The 24,717-nt window shown below is 39.1% G+C and overlaps 1 protein-coding gene across 1 annotated transcript; it reads right to left on the minus strand.

Annotated features, from left to right (window-relative positions):
- Nucleotides 1–5,510: 5,510 nt before the first annotated feature.
- On the minus strand, nt 5,511–24,465 carry AQP1 (aquaporin 1 (Colton blood group)). The gene is made up of 4 exons (XM_010220409.2): nt 23,882–24,465; nt 7,749–7,913; nt 7,270–7,350; nt 5,511–5,738 (listed from the first exon to the last, which is right to left on the minus strand). The coding sequence occupies exons 1-4, from the start codon at nt 24,269–24,271 to the stop codon at nt 5,559–5,561; spliced, it is 816 nt and encodes a 271-aa protein (XP_010218711.1). The 5' UTR covers nt 24,272–24,465; the 3' UTR covers nt 5,511–5,558.
- Nucleotides 24,466–24,717: the final 252 nt, after the last annotated feature.

A 24,717-nucleotide genomic window follows, 5' to 3' on the forward strand; every position in this document is an offset into this window, starting at 1 on the left:
TTCAATGGTAAAACATGAATTAAGGGACAATCCCTCTTTTTTTTTTTTTGCCTAGGAGTAAGGATACACCCTTTAGAAACTTACCACAGGCTAATGGGGGAGAGGTTAAATGGAGGGATCACTTTTAAGTGTTAGTGGTCTTTCTGTGTTCTCAGGACCTTAGAAAGAAAGTGCTTAGGAAAGGAAGAGATAGTGGAAGTAAACCCCTACAAATGCTACCAGAAATGGGCAAATGGTATCATTACTGCAATATTTTTTTTCACAAGTTTTTTAATTCCTCCCTAGCACAAGAATAGAAACAGAAAGTAGGATATGGCACAATGAGGGCAATTCATGGCAAATTTTAGAGCATGACAAGTCAGGAAGTTCAGGAGATCATAAAAAGTGGAACATGTTAAGTTTTTAGGGTTCTTTTTAAAAAACTATAAATCTCATATACAAAGACTGAAATGCTTGAAAACATGAGGATTCACTCAAAAAGACTCAAGGGTAATGCTTTAAAACCAACTATACGGTAGTATAGTTTAACCAAAGTGAAATGTGAATGTCTATTACCTGTCCATCTTTTCCTCCGAAGGGTTTATTCAATGCGTAGGACAACAGGAATAAACAAGAGCAGGCATCAGGCCAGGCCAGGAACACAGTTCCTTAATAAGGATTTCTTAAGGTCAGAGACACAGAAACGAAGAACTGATCAGGCACAGCCATATACCAGGGCAAAGCAGCTAGGAACACAAATGGAGGCAGAGAACTTTCTGGATGAGTATCCATTCCCAGTATCACCTCCAAGTTTATGCACTGAAGGATGAGTCAGGCCACTTCCAAGTATGTCCTAGGTATTTGTCTCAGATGAAACTAACCATGAATTAATCCATGTTTCAGAATAAAATCGTGGATGTTTTCAAAATCTAGGGACATTTGTTATTTTTCTTAAATTTTATATGTGCTTTGAAAGTAACATTTTCTTTATGCCCGTGTGGGAGGATGATAAACAATCCCTGGGAAATAATATGATAGCAGAACAAGTGAAGACAAAGACATACAAAAATATAGTTTTAGCTAGATGATTAATTAGCAAGTAATAGAACATTGAAAAAATCCTTACTTTGTCTCCTTTTCATGAAACATAAGGGGTGTTTTGTTTATGCACATCTTACACTAATCCAGGTATCATTTCTGGAGATGAACAGAACCCTTGCTCCTTTAAAGAAGTGGATGAAAGGTCCAGTGGTGCCATGGTCCAAACTTTAAAACCAGTGGGAGTTTTCCATCGATTATAGTAAATCTTCTAACAAATCCAATATGCCAAATGCATCATATATAAAACAATGTGATCACAGAGACAATTAACATTTATTTATTTATTGACGAATCTATTAAACAGAGGTGTGATTTTACAGTTCAGCATCAGAAAGTCTCATAGAATCACAGGATCACAGAATGGTTGAGGTTGGGAGGGACCACTGGAGATCGTCTAGTCCAACCCTCTGGCTCAAGCAGGGATCAAATAATACTTTCCTGCCCACAAGGAGTTCTGGGCATTTTTTTCCTATTATTTCAAATAAATGATATATGTGAAAAAGTGATCCTTCCAAGGACATCAGACTTGAATAAAATGAAACCCATGCCAGTCCTTGACAGATGTTTACTTGAACACAACTTCAAATGAACAATAACAGCCATACTCTTAGTATGACTTTATTGTGTGATTCTTGGTACGTCCCAATTTCATCTGGATACAAGAAGAGAAAATACTGAAATACTATGAGAAACTCTTTATTAGTATTATTGTGTTATTTTAATTTTTAAAAAACATTAAGCTGTGAATTGTGACTGGTGCAGCTGGTGGATATGGAAAGACAATGGAAGCTTCCTGGTTTATTGGCTGTCATTATGTTATGTTTGAATCGCCTTTCTTTCCTTGCATGTGTTAAAACTTCACGTGAAGTAGAGCAATGTGAAATCTAAAATTAAACTGCCTTGTTTACAATGGGGAGTAGGGGAAGGAGGTGGGGCAGCTATTTATTGCTAAAGATAGATGTTAAGACCCATAGCTCCTTAGATTGTCTATCAACCCAACGGAGATGCAGGGGTTCCTCCAGGGACTAATTCAAATGAGCTTGCTTAGACTTCTTCTAAACTATGTTGTACTGGTGCACAGAAAAAAAACAGAGAGTCTTTGTCAGCTGTCCAAAGCACAGCATGGGTATGTCTGCACTGCTGATGTCCTCTGTCGCAGGGCTGCTGGCTGGTCCTTGGACCAAACGGTCCCAAGAAAACCACCTTCACCTTGCTCAACTTTGCTCAGGAAATGTTTGAGAGAAAGCTAGTTGAGATGGCCCAAAAGTGTTCCAGGAAGTGCTTCACCATCAGAAGGGAGTAGACAACTATGTCCCCATGGTAGGGAATGTTCTCCTGCACTTTTTCATCCACTACCATTTGCACAGCCACTCTGTGCAACTGTTTCACATGCCATGGGTTTCACGGGAGGGTGGATCCTAGGACCATGGCAGGTGGTCCCCGGCTAATCTGTGGAAGCATCTGCCTTTTATTATACTTTCCTGTCAGAATGTGATAAATTTGCAGGCTCATCTCCAGGAAACACCAGGGCACAGATATGGTCTATTTGTCCAAAGGTCAGGAACTACTAACACATACATGAGGGGAGCTGTTTTAAACAAGCCCATTCAAGGCTTCCTCTTCAATTCAGGGAGAGTTTGCAGAGATTCCTGGTGACTTCATGTAAACAGTGGACACTTGTCCACTTGCCATTTGTTAGTGGGACTTGATACCTGCTGCTTCATACTTTTGGTTTCTCTATTGGGTACCCTCCAAATATTCTAATGGAATGTTGCTAACTTTTAAGTGTGTTGATCCAGTCCAAAACAAAACTATTTGTGCCAAGCATGGGGAAATTACTAGTAGCTACGGCCTTACACTGTTTAGAAACTGCTATTCTTAGATCAGGATCTAAGTAGTACAAAAACACTTTAAAAACATCATTAAGATTCTTGTAAAAGAAAGGGGATTGGATGGGTTTGAGCCTGGAATTTTGCTATGATGTTTTCACTTAATTTCTAAGAATATTTACTACAAGCTGACAGCAAGTTTAAACATTATCACCATGAATAAATATGCTAACAAACAGCAAGTCATTTATTTTGACTTATTTGGGTTTTTTCTTCACCAGTGAAACAATTATTGTGTGTCTTTGCTTCTATTTAATTTTGTTACTGAGATGATCACAAGCAGCAACTATCGCAGCTAATATGAGATCCATCATACACCAAACAGAAAGCTGGAATCACTTTTTTCAGGAAGTTTTGGATTTTGAAGGGTAGAAAACATTTGAAGATGTTGCTCTGCACGGGAAGTAGACCAAAGAACATGATGTGAATTTCCAGCTTCTCCATTACTGCAAGTGTTAGATTACCTGCATCTTGCTGCAGTAAACTTTTTACTTTTAGTGATTTGTCCAGCTGTTTTGGATGATAAATTCTGTGGTGAAAAAAAAGGGTTATTTCTGAGTATTGGGTACACTAGGACACCAGGAAATAAAGCTGAAAAAAGATTCTGGGGAAAAAAACAAACAAACAAACAAAAACAAACACACACACAGGTGCTCCATGCTGCTCCATCTCTAAATTTATTTTTGATGGAGCTTACCTCCAGATGAGGGCAAGCTTTATCTGCTCTAAACTATTGAAAAGCTTGCTTTCCCCCAAAAGTGGCATCAAAAGAAAGAAACAGTCAAGAATGGAAAAGAAGAAATATTCTCAACCCACTCATCCTAGAGGATGCTACAGAAAATGAAATTGCATTATGTTGCAAGGCAGGTTAAAAAATCAAGATTCGCAAGCAATTAATGTGTTAGCACAACTGATTTTGTTTATTTTTCAGCCACTCCAAAATCCAATCATGCCATATTTACATTAGCAATACATGGAATCATGTAGGCAACAAAGAAAAAAAAAAGTATTATTTTGTTTTTTTTTTTTTGCTGGTGTTTGTTTTTGTCTTTGTTTTGATTGTGCATCACTCAAGTTGATGAAATGATCTAACCCATTCAAATCTTTCTGGGCTCTCATGTTCACACTATCTCTTTGAAAAAGAGACATCCATCAGACTATCCCTTGCCTGAATGGTAAGTGTATATATAACTTTTCACATAGGTTTCTCCAGGCCTCATTTCTTATGTAAAATTGTTTAGTGCAGAACTGCTTAGTGTATCATCAGCACCAATTTGCTTTAGCTATATCCTACAGTTAGTATAAAAGACCAGCTACTCCTATAGGTTATTCAGAAAATAGAAAGTAGCACACACACAAAAACAACCACAGAAAATAGTCACCCACTTTGTTTAGAATTGTTAGTTTTCTTCATGTTTCCAGTGTCATTTATTTTGCTAAACACTTCTGTTACTCTTTCCATTTATCTTCTGCTCTTATTTTCTTACAAAACAGTATACTTGGCTTTCTGTATAAAACACATATATAAACAATTATATATATATATATAAAAGAACCCCAAAATGGACTTGCACACAAATATTTATTTGCCCCTCATTAGAAAGCATACTTCATGCATATTTAGCCATTACCCCTGAATTTCATAGTACTAGCTATCAAAATGGGGTCAAGAAGAAAAGGGCCTTTTTCTTCCTGTCTTGCTTTAAAAGACTGAGTTAAATTATGTAAGATGAACGAAGGCAGAGGAGGCCCAGGAACAAGCAGGTCCTGTTTACATATTGGCAGCAGGTTGTTCTTGTTGCCATTATTATCACTGCTCTCCAAATTGACTTCTAGTTATTACTTCCCAGGAATTCATATCATTTATTGTTGTTGTTGTTGTTGCTATTTATTCTTTATTCTCATAATGGCTGCATGCAGGTTTAGGGAGAATGAAATATTGGAAGATGTAAATGGATTCTGGGTTTTTTTAGATTTTTGGCCTGCTTAACAACATTTCTTGTGTCTCTCTTGGAGGTCATCAATAATATAGAAAACTAGGATTTATTGGACGTAACAAATAGTTTTTAGTGGCTTTTCTTTTCCAAGAGTGCTTTGGGGCAATAATTAGAGATAATTTTCACACTTACTGCTGGTTTTCTCCTCGTATTTTTGGCAAAAAATACTTTTTCCGGTATTGGTTATAAAAACACCATCATTAGCACAGATGGCTCTTTGTCCTAGATATCTTTTCTTTCAGCAAGCAGACCCATCTATTGAGCTATTTATCATTGCTGAGTGATGCGCTGAAGAACAACCCGCACTATTCCCACCAGAAAACGTGGTGGTAGTGAAGGAAGTGTTGCATTTTAATCCCATTTATCTAGCTCAAGCACAAAAGTCTGACGACTTACTGGCCTGAAAACTATGTAATGGAAATGCCCCAGATATAAAAATGTTATAAAGATTGGGGGCAAAAAGAAATGGAAAACCATATTGAATTAAAAATAATAAAGATTACTGCTTGCTGGTTTACACAGAGTCTATAACACTGACAAAATCTTCAGAAATCAATGTGCTTTTTTGTTTTTCTCCCCCCTTTGTCCTTCTTTATTTTGGCTTCATTTCAACCCTGGAGTTCATATCTTCTCCTTCCAGATCATACTCCTCTACTTGGCCGCTGGTCCACACCTTCACGCGGTCGGTCAGGTCGCTGCTTCTGGGAGCCAGGATGAAGTCGTAAATGAGGGCAGCACTTGCTCCTCCAATAATTGGGCCAACCCAGAAGATCTGAAACACATTGCCAGGCCCAATTAGTACTTCAGCATGTTAGCATGTTTAAAGCTGTTCTGAAAAACCTCCTCCAATTTTCTGCACAAAATGTACTGTGAAAATAGGCGATTACCTGATCATTAATTTAACTGCATGGGCAAGAAGCCAAGAATTTCTCACTAGATGCTAGTAGAAGGCTCAGAAATGAATAGTTGTGACTTCATTGTTAAGTCTGGGGATTAAAAATGAGACATCTACTACTAAAACATCTCTGCTACTCAAGTTACATTTCACTCAGAAGCATTGAGTGTATTAAATTCCTTTCTCCCACTAACTTGCATTGGTACCTGGGGGAATTTGAAAGTAATACTTTTTGATAACTAATTAAGGGCACGATTAACTACTAGGTACTCTTTAGTTAGTGGTATTCTTATATCTTCTAGTCTAATTACATAAAGCAAGCAAAGTTTGCAGGGAGAGATAGTAAATGTAAAAATTGTCGTTATTAGGAATAACGTGTGATTTTGAAGGATCTGGTTGGTCAGAGATCTGAGTCTGAAAATGCTTTTACTTTCTTTTCCCAGTAATGTCATTATTTTAATGTTAATTACATACAATATATACATATATTAACTCTTTCTCCTGCTTTCTCTCTGTTTCTCCAAAGCCAAACAATATTTCTACACAGTTTTGAAAATACTAACTTAGCTCTATTAACTCAGTAACTCAGTAGAAGTTTGTAAGTGTGAAAGTAATGACAAAATTTCCCCAGTTCTCTCATTTTGTTTTATACTTTAGATTGAAATGACACATTTCCAAAATTTGCATAGCCCAATTATACTATTACTGAATTTCCATGAATATTTATTGAAATGGTTGAAAAAGTCTTGAGTAGGAGAGTTGGAAAAAGCTACATTTTAAATACTGAAGAACATGTGCTCATTCAGGACTTTTATGTCAGTTTTAGCCTAGTTTAGTGAGTTTTAGTGAAATAAGTAAATTTTCATAAGATTCTTCATTTTGATGATAGAGAATAATTTTAAAATCAGTAGTACTTCCAATGCACTTAACCATAAAAGCACGTAAGTAGATGTTTAAGCAGATGAATATTTTATTAGCTTCCAAATCTTTAATGATCCTCTGCTTGAGAGCCTTCCGAAAGTAGGTTTACTAAGCAGTAGCAATTTACAAACTCAATTTAAACAATAAATACCCAAAACAAGATTCTTTGCAATGAGGCTTTACAGTTTAAAACAAGTAAAATCATTAAATGTAAAGGGAATTAATCAAATAAAACCTGTGCTGCTGTACAGTACCTGCACCGCAGCTATACTATCTGGAACACAACTTGAGGATGTTGTGATCTCCTGAGTTTAGTCAGGACCAGTAGGAGCCTTTTTTTTTGGAAGGAGAATTATTTTTGTTAAATATAATAGAAATGGCACCCCATTAATTCATTGCTGTGTTTATATGTTGTTTATATGTTCCTGATCTTGCAGCTGGACATATGTAGACTGTCTTATAAGCTAAACCAATTTCTTCAACTTACCCAATGATTTTCAAAATTGTTGGCAATCAGCGCTGAGCCAAATGATCTTGCTGGGTTAATTCCACAGCCGGTGTAATCAATCTAGGAGGTGGAAAGAGAACCAGGGTAAGATATAGATGCAGATTTGACATCTGCATTAACGGGACATGATAGTGTACACGGCAGCTTGCAGCCCAGATCAGATGTACAGAAGAAGTATGTCCACCCCATCAAGTTCTTCTCAGAAATATACTGTTTGCACAGTGCTTGTTCTGTCCTAGTAAGTAAATGGGTTTGACTACAGCAACTCCTTCCCCGTCAGTGCAACCTCATCAGTTGTAACTTAGACACATGGCCCAAGGGAGCTGGGCTAGGCATATTGCATAAACAAGGCCACGTTCCAAAGGAGAGGGAGTATTAAGTTCTGCCAATCATCTAGCTGACTTCACTGCAATATGAGATGCAATATTGCATATTCCACTATGAGAAGGAAAACTTACGGCAAGAAGGTGTCCCAAGGCAACAGAGAGTCCAATGGCCAGTGGTGCTGATCCTGAGACATCATTCCTTCTCCGATCTGTGGTGGCGAGGACACACAACACCAGCTGAAGGGTAGCAATGATTTCAATACCTAATCCTTGGCCTGCATTGATTCCATCTGAAAGCTGGATGGAGACAAGGAGAAAAAAATGTTACATGTTATTCCTACCTGCCTTTGATCAAATATAATAAACCTCACGAGACCTGGTGTCTCAACAAACACACAGAATCAGACTTCTTTTTTGTCCTCACATTGCTTTTTCTTAATAAAAAGAGAAGGGAAAGAGAAATAAGCTGAAACACTCTTTACTCTACCCAAGTGTGGATGGATTCAAACTTGCTGATGTAACACGATAGCTGTTACATCATGACGGCATTTAACAGCCAAGGTAAATGCTGCACCACTAGATACAAGGAGAATATAAGCAGTGTATATGCGAGCAACAAAGGACCCAGAGATTTGCTTTCAGAAGTTTCCTTCTGGATGTGAACTGTTCTTCTTCTGAGAACAAGGATGCTATGGTCAGATTAAGCATTGCTCAAAATTTATTTAACAGCAACTAACAAATAAACTTGAGGAAGACAGGGGAAGGAATAAAAAGAGATCAAGAAAGGAGCACAGCTCTGGGTAGCTTAAATGTGTCTCTGCTATGTGCAAATTACAATAATCTCTTCTCCCACCATTTTTTTAATTTCTTTTTTTTTGTTTGTTTTCTTTAATTAAACATGAGTTCTTCAAAGCAAGAAGCAATGCGCAGGCCCTATGAGCAGATTTTGTCTTAAATATTAAGATATCTGTAATATGATTCAATTACCTGAAGATGTGCATCTAATGGTATTTGAGATGTCATGATAGATGTGAGGATGCTACAAGTATCACAAGACCTACAGAAGACCAGAGATATCTGAAATGACTCTAGATGCCAATGTTTGTGCAGTGTTTCTCTAAATTTGGACATCCATACAATATAGTCAGTAGAGATAAGTGCCATTCAGATGATTGGATGGAGGTGATCATTTGAAAGTGAACTGATTACATTTTTGCCTTTCATTGACTCCATTGACTAGATCTCATTTGACTATAGGAAAAGCCTAGACCACAAATTTTGCAGACCACACAGATTTTTTTGTGAGTAAGAAAAATACTGGATAGGAATTGTGAAGGGCTAAACAGGGAAGTAATTCAGTGTCCTAATGAAGTAAAGCAGGTTCTGCAGAGGAACTTGCACTGGTAAATACAAATATTCCAATTATGTAATTAATGTGAAAAAGTAGAGGCTATTATATGCATAGTTGCTGTAAAGCATATTGAAATTGCAGTTATACACCTGTATGAACATTATATAACAGAAATTTTGTTCTTTCAGGAGCACTGTTACAAACTTGTGTTTACCAAGTGACTGTGGATCTTGACCATTTAATATTATAACAGGACTGGAACTCTTCTTATAATTGCTATATTCAGTGGTATCTGAGTAAGAAAAGGCAAGTCTAGATCTGAGCTGAAGGCTCAGTGTTAAGCAGAAGTAATGTCACTGTATGCGGTATAGGATAAAGCATGAGGTTGGACACAGGCCAGAAAAACTGAGAATAGAGACTGACTCAGAATAAGTGAGAAGGAAGCAAACTTTGCAAAACTTATGCTCAAGAATAGTGCTATCAGTGAGTTATCCCATCTGTCATAGCTGCTACATTAAAAATTGCAAGGCCATATATGACAAAAATATAGTTAAATGTTATTGTGATCTGTCCGGAACAAGGAAACTACAGGAAATCATGCTTGAAATCTGTTCTCACGGGTTTACAGCCTATTTCCATGGGTTTACAGCCTACTTCCCCTAAAACTGATCTTTGAATATTTTTAAAACTTAAGGTTGTTTAGCTGAATTCTTTCACTTTCCAACTTTGCGATTCACTTTCTTGTTTTGCCTTGATTACAAAGCATCATGTTATCAAATTACTAAGCTTCTGTCCAGAGAAACACCAAAACAATGGACTGAGTCTTCAGATGGAAAAAAAAATCTGCTTAGTTCTATTAAAAAGTTTTTATAAAGGATTTTAAAGATCTATCAATTTGAAGCGTAATTTTATTTATTTTTTTAATATCTTGCTCTTTAATAGGAAGGACTGGTAACTCTCTAGCTGAAAGTTTTTCCATAGACAGAAACAGATTATTAGATCCAGGTAGCATACACTGAAGTCAGCTAATGAAACATCCAGCTCGAGTAAGACTTACATGTGAGAACTACAATCCTGACATAAATATATACTGTCAGAGCTGTCAATGGAAATAGCAAGTTTTGAAAATCCATATTGAATACCTGAGACATCATTCAATTGCTATTTTACTACATTTGTCACTCCCTTTTAAAAGAAATCACTTTATTTCCTACAGGGAGAGCAGGATTTGTGACTTAATTATGTATGCTTCCAACTCATCCCACTGATATCAAAAGTAATAGTAGCACTTAGAGTGAGGGCTATTGACTCTCTGGAAAGTCTTCTCTCATGTTTGGAAGGTCAGATGGTCTAAATTAAAGAGTAGCTGTATTTGTAAATAAATCAGCAATCTATAGATGCCCAAACACAGGTACAGAAATAAATTCTATCATAATGTGATTGACAATCCCCAGAGAAACTAGCTTTGAGGTTTGAAGTTTTCATGTTAGTAAGGCCTTGACATTTGAAACCATTAAATAGTGAGCTGCCTTTAGTCTTTCCCTTCACTTTGAAGGACTTCTACAAACGAAAAAAAAAAAAAAAAAGACAATAAGAGCTAAATGACACTTTCAAAAACTGTGATAATCCTTATCTTTGAAAGGCGGAAATCATATTCTTCCTTTCCCTCCAGGAAAAGACATCCTACGTGTGACGTGACTTGAGGTCATGGTCCCTGCTAATCAACACTGTTATTGATGGCCTCTGTGGAATCAAAGAAAACCTGGAAATATCATAGGAAACCTTTTGCTTTCCTCTAGCGTGTAATTCTCTTCAGTCTGCCAGGGACATCAGATTCCACTGTGAGAGCAAGAACTCTGGGCCACGTTCCAAAACACTGCAAACCAAGGCAAACATTGGATGACCTGGTTTACTGTGGTCTGCTGATCTGAAGAGTATAAGTATATTACCACAGAGTCTGGTTATTTTACCTATTTGTCAAAGCTGTGGGTAGCAGCCTGGCCCATATCGAGTCACAGAAAAGAAAGATTCTTGAGCATATCAGCCAAGTCGCAACAAAAGCAGACCATGTGGAGCAGAAAGGTGCATTTTGTAGCATTTGTGATAGCCCAGGGGAAGTATCAAGTTAGAATGTAGATACACATTTATTTGTATACAACCTTTGGTCTCTATGGAGTTACGAGGGTTACCCAGGTACCCCTGGGTAAGTGTAGTACTTAATACTACATAAAAAAAAGAGCGTATTTCACAACTATTGTTTTAAGCTCCTGAGAGAACCAAGTAGGCATGACCAGCAGAAGCTGGTTATCCTCCACTATTATTTCATGGTTTATTTTCTCTTTTTTGAAATTTGTGTGCAATATCTGATTCCAGAATCTCGAGCCTTTGGTATTACTCAGGGCTCTCTACAATTTAATCTGAATCTGTTGCAAATAGTACTACACACTACAGACTACATGAAAATGTCAGGTTATACACAAATATAAATAGCAACCACTGGTGTTAAAATCTGTCATCCTACTGCTGAGATTATTCAGAATGTAAGTGACCATACCACTGGTCCTCAAATAGAATATGCCTTGAAACATATGAGACAAAATCACCTCTACTCTAGTGATGGAGTGGGTGAGTCTTTCTCCAGGGACCGGTATCTACATTGCAACATCCTTCTCCTCTCCATTGGCAGGGTGATCATGAGCGGTCAGGGTAAGCATGTGTGGCCAGGAGGAAGGACTGGCTCTGCCTTCATCCATAATGCGTCGACTGGTCTCTTTGCATCTCAGTGCACTCTCATGTGTGCTACATTTTAGACCATGCTCATTAACAGAAAATGTGTCTTAAGGAAATAAGATGAAAGGTGTAGGCCCACATTCATTTCCCACACAGTTCTTCCCACAGTCTATTCTTCTGCACCTTTGTGTTGACAAAGATTTTGGCAAGACGTTTGCCTCCTCCAGTACCAGAAATATACCCAAGAATTGAGTTACATCACTCCAGCAAAGGTGAAATCTGCATTATACATAGACTTATAATTGATCAGTTGAGTCACTCACTTGGTTGGTCTAGAAGTACCGACTAATTCTGTTTTGGCTATGTTGTACTTGGGGACAATCTGAACCTCTCTGTTATGCATTACTGGAGCTAGCGATGAAGCCTGTCACTTTTTCCCATTCAAAGATTAGCTTTATATGATGATGCCCCTGAGCAACTTAGTCTGAGTTCAATATTGACCCAATTTTGAGCAGGTTTGATTAGAGACTTCCTATGTTCTTTACAACTTGAATGATTGTATGAGACGTTTTGATTCTTTTCTCCATGTATGCTGGATTGGTATGGAATTGCCTAACACCTACAGCTAAATTAGCTGAGTTAATGTCCAACAACGACTTTCTCAGATAGCAGATCCACAATTGGTGGATCACTGACTGAGGGCTCTGCATAGATGGGTGACACGTGTCACACCATTAAGTAGAGACCATTAATCCTGAGTGCAAAATTTAATGTAAGTTCATTACCAAGTCAAGACTATGAGGGTAACTACCTGAAATTTTTTTTTCCTTTTGGTGTTAAGCAGTGAATACTATCATATTGCTTCCATTGCTCTAGAATCACATAATCCCAGAACGGTCGAGGTTGGAAGGGACCTCTAGAGATCATCTAGCCCAACTCCCCCTGCTCAAGCAGGAGCCCTCCCTTCCCCCTCGCTCCCACCCTGTGCATCCCTCCCTTCCCAGAGAGGTGGTCTGACTCCCATAGCCCTGGAAATCCCAAGGAGCCTCTTCCTGGGGACAACTGGTTCTGCTTCAGTGAGGTCAACTGAGCACGGGCCTTCCCTGCTGCACCCCTTCACCCAGGGCCCGTGCATGAGGGCACCCAGGAAATCCTCCTGGGAAGATATGAACAGGGGGTGTAAGATCAGACAGATTTGATTTAGCTGAGACTAAAAATGCAAAGGCTTCTTTCCCATAACTGCCCCCAACTGCTGTACTTGGCTGACTAACTTCCACAGTCTAAAGTAATAATGTGAGCAAAATAATGGTATGTTTTCTTTGCTTTTTTATTTTATTTTATTTCAGAGCAAGATATTTATTAGGTGTATGCCCTCAACAGAGAAAAAGGGGGACAGGAAATTAAACTGGACCAAGGTAAAGCCAACTGTGTAATTCTCCAGTGACTTCATTTTGTTTTCCCATTACGAATAAAAGCATGTAAAGTTCCAACCTGTTTCCCGTTATATGGATAAGGCAGTTTTTGTTATGCAAGGTGGTTTAATCGCATGGTATTATTCCCCACATCATCCAGCAAACTCTTAACCATGGATTGTCTCTTGTAGGGTTCAGCTCACTTTCATATAACAAGGATTAGTTTCTCGTTCCTGAGAAAGTCTATTTTGCAGTAGGGGAATGTCAATTTTCTCCATTCTTATGAAACACTTTTTCTTTTTCTTTCTTTAGAAGAAATTTAAGCCGTAGCATCTTATTGAAACATGTGGAAGTGCTGATGGCTGTCTTTTCCCTCCTTCATATATCCCAGCCCTTGGGTAAGTCTTCCTATGCATAATCCCGGAAATAATTTGTCTGGCACATAAAAAAAAAAGCATGACATGGACCATCTATGAATGTATTCTTCTTTTTTTTTTTTTCTTTTTTTTGCTTTCTATCTTTCTGTTTTGAAGTTCATGTTGGGAAAAGAGCTATGATCTTCTGTCCACTACAAAACTAGCATTTTAAGGAACAGTGCTGCAGTAAATAATATCTTCTGTGTACCATAAACCTATTTCCTTATGTGCTAAGTGAAAACAAGCAGCTGATAATTTGCACCAGGCCTGATGGTTTTAGCACTTAGCTTAACACTACCATGGAAGATCTTTCCTTGACAGAGCAATGAAAGCATTTCCTTCAACTGAGTTTGAGTCTACTTAAATATATCTGTTGTCTGGCTGACTTTTAAAAAGGATATCTAGGTATCTTAATGTGTTTTCTTTTTGGAGCTTCTTCTTCCCTACATCAAAAATATCAGTTATTCTGCTTTATACCAACTAATTAACATTTAAGTGTTAAACAAGTCAGAGTTCTTAAATTTAAAGTTATTTAAAAGTAAGCTCAGAAATCAATCTCCCCATTGCTCTCAGAACCATCTTTAACTGATCTGGTCTCTCTGTATCTATGTCTGAATCTTTCACATTTTTCAGCTCCAAACCTGGTTGTGATATTTTCCCGTTAATCTCCTTTCTCCTGCTGGAAGGCAGTTTCAAAATTCAGTAATTATAAGCCTTCTCTAACTCTCAATCAAAACTTATTCTTTACTTACCAAATTTCTTATTTTATTTCTGGCTATTTATCTACAATGATTCTCATCTCTCACAAGCACTCAACAGTGTCATTCTGAAATGGCTATTTTTATATCAATTATTTGAGTGTTAGGGATTCAGAGAGTACAAAATTATCATTTCTTAAGTAATCAAAGTCAGGCAAAGGTATAAAGAGTTTTGCTTCAAATTATATGAGAGGAGCACTCAAAAGAATTCGCAAATAAGGCAAAGAATTAGCTCTGGATTGCATCCTAGATCAACAATAGAAACTTTCAGCAGAATCTAGGGACAAAACATATTGTCCTCTGCTAGATTATCTTTCCTATAAATACAGCCTTAAAAGCTCCAAAGGGGGCACATGCAATTCCTAAACAAATCATATTTTCCTTTCTTTGAACAGCAGAAACCCTCAAAGAGCAGGCCTAACCTCCTTCCTCCCACCATTTGATCAATCTGATGAGAAACGAGCCATGGTTTTGTTTTGCAAGGCCCTGGTATGCCATGGAGAGAAGCGTGATGGTTTCATTAGCAGGAAACCAGAGTGTATTAAACTAAAGTATGAGGCCAGTGACAGACAGCAAAAGTCAATACTTCTATAAACCTTTCATTAAACACGGATAGCTGGAGACAAACCATTTGTTGAACAGCCTGATTTACACTTTTTTTTTTTTTTTTTATGTACATATGGGACCATTTCTTTGGGAAAAAAAAAGTTTGCTTTGCTGGTGAGAAATAAAATCTATTCAGACAAAGCACAAGTAAATGATATATATTCAGGAACACATTTGAAGCACTCATTTAACCAGTGAGGTATTTATGGCCTCCTTTATTGTTAGACCAGAAGATGGTCTTTCAATGGAGAATTGAGGGCCTGTCTGAATTTTGAGTCTAGCATCACATTCCTTTCAATGTTGTTACTGGATTAACTAGCAGGATTTGTACAAATCTCATGGTATGGTTGTTGGCAACCACATGAAAGTGATATTCATTTTATACTTCTAGACAAACACTCCAGGAAACTTGTGAAATTTTCAAGTTTTCCAAGTCTGAGGTAGTCTATGTAGTCAGACGATCTTGTGCAGAGCATTCAAGAGATGGTAATTCCATGGAGTTAAAATACAGCTCTGAATGGATGTCAGGAATTAGGGGAACAATTCCAGCTCCTTCCTTTCTCCACCTTGTTCATCAAATAAGAAATCATATCAAAGGAAGGACCAACCCTGACTTTATTCATTCCTCACTCCAAATACAGTCATCACTAACTTCAGTTCTATGAGTGTATGTGAGGAAATGGTTGCTGCAGTTCTCCCTTGAAAGCTTTCACTGACTTCACTTGGCACAGGATGGGTGTCAAGTTCCTGGAAAAGTTTGGTTTTCTTTAGTACCTCTCCGTGATTCCTGGAGAGGGGCATGCACAGAACTCTATCAATCAGGACAGCACACATGGGATTTCTTAGTTCCTTCCCCATCCTGAAATGCCAAAAGAGAAATTCTTGCTTCTTTAATAAGGGATATCCCTTGCAGAGTTTTCAGCTCACATTTTTGCGCTCCTGCTGTTTATAGAGTTCCCTTTACGATGCCTGATAGGTCCTGTGTATTTGATTTAGGAGGTTGATGCTGTGCCCTACCCTCAGATCTCACTGGCTTCAATGAGTTGCAGCAGTTTAATAGCAATAACTTTGGCTCTGGATGCCAGAAAGAGCAGTTCTTTCCCATCGGGTTGTACATTAACAAATATACAGGACCACATAGTGCTCCCTGCCAGTCTAGCAAAGCCCCAGGACACATTCACTTACTCCGTCACATCGGTATTAATATTGTTCTGAAAGTTTTGAGAAAAATAGACACAGACCATGATCTCTGTGTGCCAGGTACAAACTGAACCAGAATATAAAGACTGGTCAGTCTCTGAGTGTTTGTAGTCAAGAAATAACAGTTTAAAAACAGGGAAAATAGAGAAACAGAGAGATGTAGACACACATCATTTTCTTTCCCTCTGGAATCAAGATTGTCTAGCAGAGACTGTTTCTTTAACATTTTCAACTAAGGTTGTTATTGAATTCTGTTGGTTAAACTAGGAAGCAGACAAGTAAGCAAAAATTTACTACTCCTCTAAAGAAAATAGTCAATTTCCTCTTGAGATGAACAGAGTTCTTAGGATTCTCTGATTATTCCAAATATCCAGGTTATCTGCTGAAGTAGATGAGCCCTGACCCAAAGCCCTGACTTATTGCATCAGTTTATCCAGAAGACATCTATAATCTTCTGCAAAGATTATAGCTCAAAATGGTCAATTTTGCCATGGAAATTTCCACTAGTCCTTAGACTGTGATTCCTGCCATGACACACCTTGATTTAGAAGCCAGACATATATATATATTTATAATTGGGAAATGAAATTTGAGTTTTCCTCTTCTGTAAAAGAAAACTATCTATCTATCTATCTATCTATCTATCTATCTATCTATCTATCTGTCTGTCTATCTATCTATCTATCTATCTATCTATCTATCTATCTATCTATCTCGTGTGTGAGTACAAGCATAAGTGCATGTGGGGCGGTGTATGCATATACACACAAAACAGCCAAATATATATACGGCATAATACATACAGTGTCATAGAAACGAAAACAAATTTAACTAACTGTTCAGTCACTAGTCAGGAAGGGTGGTGGCAGAATGAATTTTCTTACTTTTCATAGTTAATACTATTCAGTCTAACAGCTGATCAAACACAGAAAAAAAATAACTCTCCAAAATTTTAACTTAAAAGAGAGTTTTTTTTCTTTTTTTTAACACAAAAAGAATAAAATCATTCATCTGAATTACAGCATTAAAAAGTCCCCATATTAACAGTACTTTTAGGTGTTTTAAAATTCATTTTCATATCCTTCTGTGGCAGTCCCTCCATCAATGAGACCATTTCTGTGGGTTCTGTGATTCTGTGGCTAGCAGATCATTTTTCAAACAACGCTCCTGTCCTCCCTGTGTTCTCTCAACAATGACTAAATTGATGGCATAAATCGCACTTGGGCTGCTTGAGCACTTGAGCACCAAAGGGCTGGATCACTCCAAGAGCTTCACCGTGGGCAAGAAATATCCACAATGTTTCTGTTGTGTCCACAATTGCTACACCATCAGCACCATCGTGTAAACACCAATTGCTTGCAGTGAATAGAGGAGCAGGGGTATTTCTTAAACATATCCATTGCTTTGAGCAATCAGTCCAAAATCTCTTTTCCTAGCTGACACTTACAGATAACCTCTATCTGGTGATGCTGAAACTGATGGACATGTTTTGTGCTTGATGTGTTAAAGTGAGATTTTTTTTGAGCAAGAGCCTTTAACTATCATTTTTTATCCTATTTTCCTGAAGATATGTACAGGTATGTATATAGATATCTATATGTATATCTATATGTATGTTACAGTCTTGTACTCTCCACCAAAAACTCAGGGCACAGCTGTATTAGAACAGAGCAGAAGTACTACATAAATCTTCGTAGAAATGAAATAAGTAATAACTTCTGAGACCTGAGATAAAGATTAGCTATAAAAACCTTGTTATCCCCAAATGGTCTGGAGGATGGGTGATAATCATCAGATTTATATCTCAGCCCAGATGTTTCTACTGCCACTACGTGACTAAATTATATAGCAGCCACGTCTACTGCCAGTTTTTAGCAGGTGCCTTTCCTGTGTTCCACGTCCCTGATCTAGTGCTATTCCTTACAATGCTGGCATGCCATTAAAGACGGCTGCTGCAAGATTGAAATTGAGTAATGAGCTATTGTTGTGGTGCTCTTTGTTAAGAAATAAAAATCTTGGACTGCATCTCAGGTGCAGGAACCATTTTACTCGTGCTGAAATTGCAGCCATTTCTGGTCCTATCTAGGAGCTCCAGAGAGTTTAACCATGAAGATGTCACAGCACCGGAGAGGCTGGTAGGAGAACCCTACATCTAATTGAAAACAGGGAGAGCAGAAGGTGGTGAAATATAGCATGAACTTGACTATTTTGAAACTCAAGAAAGGCACAGGGTATAATCTGCTTTGGGAAAAAAAAAAAAAAAAAAGATTTTTAATGAGCATGTGAGGTGAAGAACTCAGCTTTATGTCTCATCCATTCAGTGACGCCTCTGGAACTGCAGTTCTCCACAGAAGCAGACTGACTCACAGGAAAAGCAGCATCACTTAATCATCGCCTCCCTTCATCAAGTTTTCGGTTTATTTTGGAAGTTCTACCTACTCAACCTGACTTTGTTTAGTTTGAGACTGAAGGAGATCAGACTCAGAGGGTGTGGGCACAGGGAGAAGGGAAATCACAAAGGGAAGCACTGAGTCAACAAGGCCAAGCATGAAGTCTTGCTCCCTATACTCAGAGGGCTATCCGTGAACTTTGCTTATGGGCAGATGTGGGGATCCCCTTGGTTAAAGGACCAGAAAGAGTTAGTGAGGAACAACAGTATTAAAGAAAAAAAAAAAATCAGTGCTGGACCCTTGCACACTGGGAAAAGCTAAATGGTAATAGGGGTTCAGAGCTGCTCTGCTGCCACTTAGACCACAATCCAACAAATGGGGTTGACTCGTGCAAAGGGTACTCCTTCTGTAGGATGGCTTTGGTGAGTGTGGAAGGTGCCTTGCAGGAGCAGCTACCGCCCAGCACCAATCCTGGGATGAAGAATCAAGAACAACAAAGGGCTTCCTTCAGCCTGTCTTTGAAAATGAGTTTGGAATTGGCCGTCTTGCTTTTGCCAGAATAGGGCATTGCACCCTGGTGTGCCCCTTTCCTTCTGCTGCAGCTCATCCGGCTGTGGAACAGACTGCACTGTGAGTGCAGGTGACAGAGAGACAAGCAACCAACCCCAAAATACACAGTGTATTCCAGGAGCAGGTGACTTTCTGCACTCCAGAAGTAATATCTTTATTACTATTTACCTATCTTAAGTAACTACTCTCCTCCAGAGCCACTGACCACAGACCCCTTCTGGCTTTGCTAGAAAGTTCTTTAGCTGTGCTGTCAACATTTATCATTTTCCTGAGTCATGTTTTAAAACATGGTTCTTGTATTTATTATTCTTGATTGTTTTTCCTTCCTCTTTATCTACCCTGAGCAACATCAATTCCAGTTTTGTTTTCCTTGTCTATGATCTTGACCCATTTGTAATTTAAAAAAAAAAAATTATCAACTTGAAGACAGACTTTTCAAAGAATTTTCCAATTACAAGAAGGTGTCAGGTTTTTACTTTTTCTCTTTATTTCTTTGTTTCTTTCCAGAACCAGAAAGGTTTGCCAGACTCAGGAGGCACATTTCCTGTCACTCTGATCAGTATGCGGAGATATAAAAAATAATACTTAAAATTATTAACCATAGAGCAATGTCTACATTTTTGAAAAACTCCAGCTATTTTTGACTAAAAATGAGCTATAATAATTGGGTTTTTTTTAATAGCTCGATAAATGTTTACAAGATAAGTGTCTATGAACTGCAAATACTACGTTACCTCCCTGTATTCCTCTCACCCACTTTTCCTGCTTGAGGACTTTGCTGGTCATTAATTGTCTGTGATGAACACGTTCTTCCATTATCCAAATTACAGAGCTACCCTTACCCGGCAACAGCCAGCTTTGCTGGCACATGAGTACATTTCAGACTAGGTTTTCTCTATTCTTACAGTTTTACCCAATGGAAAATTGTAAGATGAATGCTAAAAAAAGATACAAGATGATGTAAGGAAAAAAAAAAAAAAAAAAGGTCACATTTTTAGAACAACAAACATACTGCATATTTTTCTTTCAGTTTTTCCAATTGCAAAATATTTTACTTCTGTACCCACATCACTACTATAATTTGTGGGAAGTTAAGTGTCTTAATAGGATTCAGGAGCCCAAACACCTCTGTGACTACTGTCCAGAATATAATTCAAAGTAGCCAAAGTAAAAATATTAGTGTTGATTTCAGTGAAATCTGGACTAAGCCCTTGATATGTCATCATTTTGCTTTTCTCTTATGACAAAATAGAGTCTAATACTGAGCGTGCTAACGGAGCACTCTTCTTTCACCTTCTCCCTTTCTTCCCTTCAGCCTTGCAACTTCCATGGCTGTTTTGGTGGATTTTGTTCTTGTTGCTGTTGGACAGTGAGTTTGGTTAGCTTTGTTTCATTTTCTTGAGTTTCCTTTTTCCCTTTGGATCCTAAGAAAGGCACAGATTCACCCCACTTTGGGTAAATAACAGATGCTCCCATGCCTGGAGCTTCATCATCCCGTGTTCTCTTTCTATTCCTAGTTGTTCTAGGAAGAGAGCAACTCAAAGGATCTAAGAGCTGAATTGCTTCTCTTTTTCTCTCCTTCTCTGCTAACTAAACAAGACCTGTGGAACTGGGGTTCCTCACTTTGGACCCTCAGTGCTGGGCCTACAGCTGGACAGGATGAATTAAGTATAGATGTACAACTTGCCATGGTATCCCACAGAGATGCTGGATAACCTCTGAATCCAAGAAATTGCTCCCACCATGTTTTTCCTGTAAGAAACTCCAAGTTCAAGCCTGTGGCGGGATCAGAACAGAGAACAAGATCTGAAATATCCACATCTTCTTCCCAGCTTTGTCAAAAGCCAGCTCTCCCTTTCTTCTGCTCTTTCTAATCTCTTTCTCAATGTACCCATCGCTTTCACCAGCAGGGACAATTAGCCAAAGTAGCAGTCAGGAGTGTCAGCTCCATCCCTCCTCTCCTTGTTCCCAGGTAAAGAGTGTGACATTAAAGCAAATCTATGTGGTTTCTCCTTATCTTTTGTTTGCTGAAGGAGGCAGTACGCTGGTGGTGCCAGACTGAGATTTCAGGATATCCTGGTTATGATGGGTTCTGCATGAGGACAGCTCTTCTGCTGCTTTCCCCCACACTGGGCAAAATCCTTCATCTCTCCCCAGCCCAGTCAGTGGGAAATGAATAAATTTGTTTTTCCCCTCTAGCTCCTTCTTGCAAGGGAAAACAACAGCTGTTGCCCTCCCCATCTCCTGGGAGATCCCCCCACTGCTATTCTTGCCATAACACTTAGAACTGGATGGGAAAGTGAAAAAGAAAAATATATATATACATATATTTCTTCTGAACATTTGACAAAAGACAAGCACAGAAATCTGGGCTTGTCATAATGTTTGGGAACCACTTCATAGAGTCCTATCAATTCACCAAGAAAAAGAGAGTTGCAAGACATTCACGGTGTAGACTTAAAATACTGTTTTTCTCCAAACGTGGATATTCTGGCTTTGAAATGGACAGATTCCATTGTATTCCACAGAGTTTTTGTGGGAGAGAACAGAGCTTTCACCCTAGGGTGACATTTTTGAGGTTCATTTGTGAAGCCTGTAAGCTTGCCAAAATCAGTGACAAAACACTTACTGAATTTGAGAAGCAGAGCATCCCCTCCACCCAGGTTTTCTCCACTGAACCAGGTAGCATTGTGGAGTTTCTTGGTGAAAGCACAAGTCTGGTTTCCCCAGAGGCAACAAATAAATAAATAATTGCCTGAGCTTCGTGGTGTGTTTTGTATTCTCCAAAGGGTGAGGCCCACGTGCCTCAGTTTCCCTTGAAGGTAGACCCTTTGCATCTGCCCTTTCTGTAATCAGTCTGGATCCTCTATCCACCACAGCTTTTCTCCCTGCTTTTTTCATCTGCCTTCATAGGCTCTTCTGAGACATCCTTGTGCAGGGCTCTAAATAACATAATTGTAGCTTGGATTGCTACCAACTCAGAGACAAGAAAATTTTGGGGTGATCACACTGAAACCCACTTTCCATGCAGCCAGTTTTGGAGCCGTTAGAGGACAGAGGAAGAAGCCGGTCATCCAAATTTTGTGGCTGGGGAAAGGGAAAGCCCAAATAACAGCGCTACCAAAACCAGACCTCCCGTGCTTGGTGGCAGCTGGCAGTGTGACCTCTCTAGGAAACCACTTTGGGTGGATGCCCCATCCCATGCGGTGCAGCAGTTCCCTCCGCCAGTGGTTTCCGAAGGAGAGATCACATATCACACGCACAGACAGAGCCTTCTGGAGTTAATAATAATAAAAAAGAGCTTCTGTCTTCTTCCCCAGCATGTTTTGGATTAACCCCATCAGAATTTCAAAAAGGGTGGCCCAAGGGGATAGTTGCAGGCACCGGACCCCTGGGAGGGAGGTAACACAGAGATAGGGATGCACTTGGACTGCTCAGGAATGACCTTTTTAATAGCACTTTTATGATATTCTAAAAAATCTCCACTAGCTCGCTTTCGGAGTTGACTACAATGCCGCAGTCATGCAAAAACTTACACTATTTGTCCATTTAGTTTTCTTCCCTCTTTTCTTCCTCTGTTACTTGTATGATTTATGAAGAAACCTTTGACTGGGGACATAAGGTCCCAAGTATTAGTGTGATTTCAACTAGACATCATATTGCAAACATGTTCAAGTCTCAAACTACAGCCAGGAATAAGCTACAGGAGAGGGACCATGGAAAAGATGCAAAATACTTAACAGCATTGGGTGAGAAAAGTGGCCAGAGTGGAATTTCCACTTATAATACTCCTCTATGCATCACTACCCGAATATTTGTGTGTGCAGGACTGTCTCTCACAATAGGATAATTTAATGCTTAGAAGTTTATTTTTATTTTTTTCCAACTGCCAAGGCAAAATGGGGATGATAAAATGAGAGCATTTTGAGGCAGAACAGTTGCAGCCAAGCAGTGAAATAGTCCAGGAACTTTTTACACAATGTGACTGTGAGTAGCTGTGAGAAGCAGGATGGGAAAGGACCGAAACATCCCCCCCCCTCTTCTTCCTCCTCCTCTGCATGTAAGTGTAGTTGCCACCTCTTCCTCCAGCTTACATCTCCGGATTCAGTGTTTTCCCTTTATTTTGAATAGCCGAAGCGGGAAGACAAGGAAAGTGCAGCTCTGTCAAACAGGAGCTGAGCCTAATGCAACAGGTAATGCTCACAACTTTGGTGACAAAGTTTCTCTTGCTGTACATCTCTCACTGTATTTTTTTTTTCTTTTTTTTTTTTCCATAGGGTCTTACATTGCAAATCCTCAGCAGGTAATAATTCATTATTAAAAAAAAAATCACATTCACACATGGAAAAGCAACATCTGTGTCTGCACATGAATCAGCATCCCAAGGCACAGGCATATTATCTGAGACCTTTAGCAGCATGAAAAGCCCCTTGATCCTGCAACTGGCAGTTATTTCAGTGATAAAATTTGTCAAATGGCATATTTTATTAACTGAGAGGCAAAAAATTAAACAAGAACAAAACTGATCACAACCACAGTGACCTCCAGCCGTGGAAAGGGGCTGGAAGGAAAGGACCTTCTCTACAAAAAGGGTTAATATGGTATTTAAGCTGACAACAGGGATTGCATTTACCCTCGATTTACCTAGATTTACCCTAGATAGGCCTAGAATCAGTCAAGACAGGACTCCCCGCTAAATTAAACAATTGACTGCATGAAGCCACCAGCACACAAGCATACACATCTACCTACACATCCTTAGGACCTTGAAAGCTTTACCCTCATATTTCTACAGTAAGTATGAAGGAGGAATCAAAAGTGTCTCCACTTACCGTGTTGAGCCCCAGGAGGTTGTGGGGGTGCGACGAGGTGACTCCCGAGAGGATGGCAGTGGCCACCACTGCCCCCAGGCACTGCGCGATGATGTACATGAGCGCCTTGAAGATGCTGATCTGGCAGCTCAGCAGCAGGCCCAGGGTCACAGCGGGGTTCAGGTGGGCACCGCTGATGTGGCCCACGCTCTGTGCCATGGTCGCGATGGAGAGCCCAAAAGCCAGAGAGACCTTCACGTTGTCTTGAGACTTGGTGGATGTCTTGTTGCCCACGATTGGGAAGCTAAAACCCAGCGCCGAGCCAATACTGATAAAAATAAAGAGGCTCATGGCAAGGAACTCAGCCACCACTGCCCTCCAGAATATTTTCTTTTTAAATTCACTAGCCATCTTTCCCCTTTTTCTCTCTCTCACACTTTCCCTTCTTCTCTCTCTCTCTTTCTCTCTCCCTTTCCCTGCTTGATATTTTCCCTTTGAGGTCTGAAGACAAATCTGGAGGAAAAATACAGTTCTTGGATTATTTATAGGGAGGGATTTGGGTGGTCTGTAGGAGGGAAGGGGTGTTGCACAAAAGGAGGAAAGAACATCTACATAGATGCTGACTGCTAGATTGATGTAAGACATTGCATGCCTGCCAAAGTTTTTTCTTCCTTTTTTTTTTTTTCCCTTCCCTTAATAGCCCTCGATCTCTGCTGCCGTTTTTAAGAGGCTTTTTTTAAAAATCTTTGGGAAAATCTTTAGGAGTACTTCAGGAATTTTACCTTCGCTTGTGCAACTTCTACACAGCCATTCAGCACTTTCAGCAATCCTGAAAGCTTTTACAGGATTTCTCTCCC

The sequence above is a fragment of the Tinamus guttatus genome, unplaced genomic scaffold (assembly GCF_059628265.1).
Source record: "Tinamus guttatus ecotype Peru unplaced genomic scaffold, ASM5962826v1 Tinamus_guttatus_pri_ptg000599l, whole genome shotgun sequence".
NCBI lineage: Eukaryota > Metazoa > Chordata > Aves > Tinamiformes > Tinamidae > Tinamus > Tinamus guttatus.

Bases quoted from the DNA above. Each gene is read 5' to 3' on its own strand.
- AQP1 (XM_010220409.2), bottom strand. From the start codon at position 24,271: ATGGCTAGTGAATTTAAAAAGAAAATATTCTGGAGGGCAGTGGTGGCT. The intron at 7,914-23,881 runs GTAAGTGGAGAC...GTCTCCATCCAG, and splicing joins ACCTCCTGGGGCTCAACACG to CTTTCAGATGGAATCAATGC. The intron at 5,739-7,269 runs GTAAGTTGAAGA...AATGTGTTTCAG, and splicing joins ACAATTTTGAAAATCATTGG to ATCTTCTGGGTTGGCCCAAT.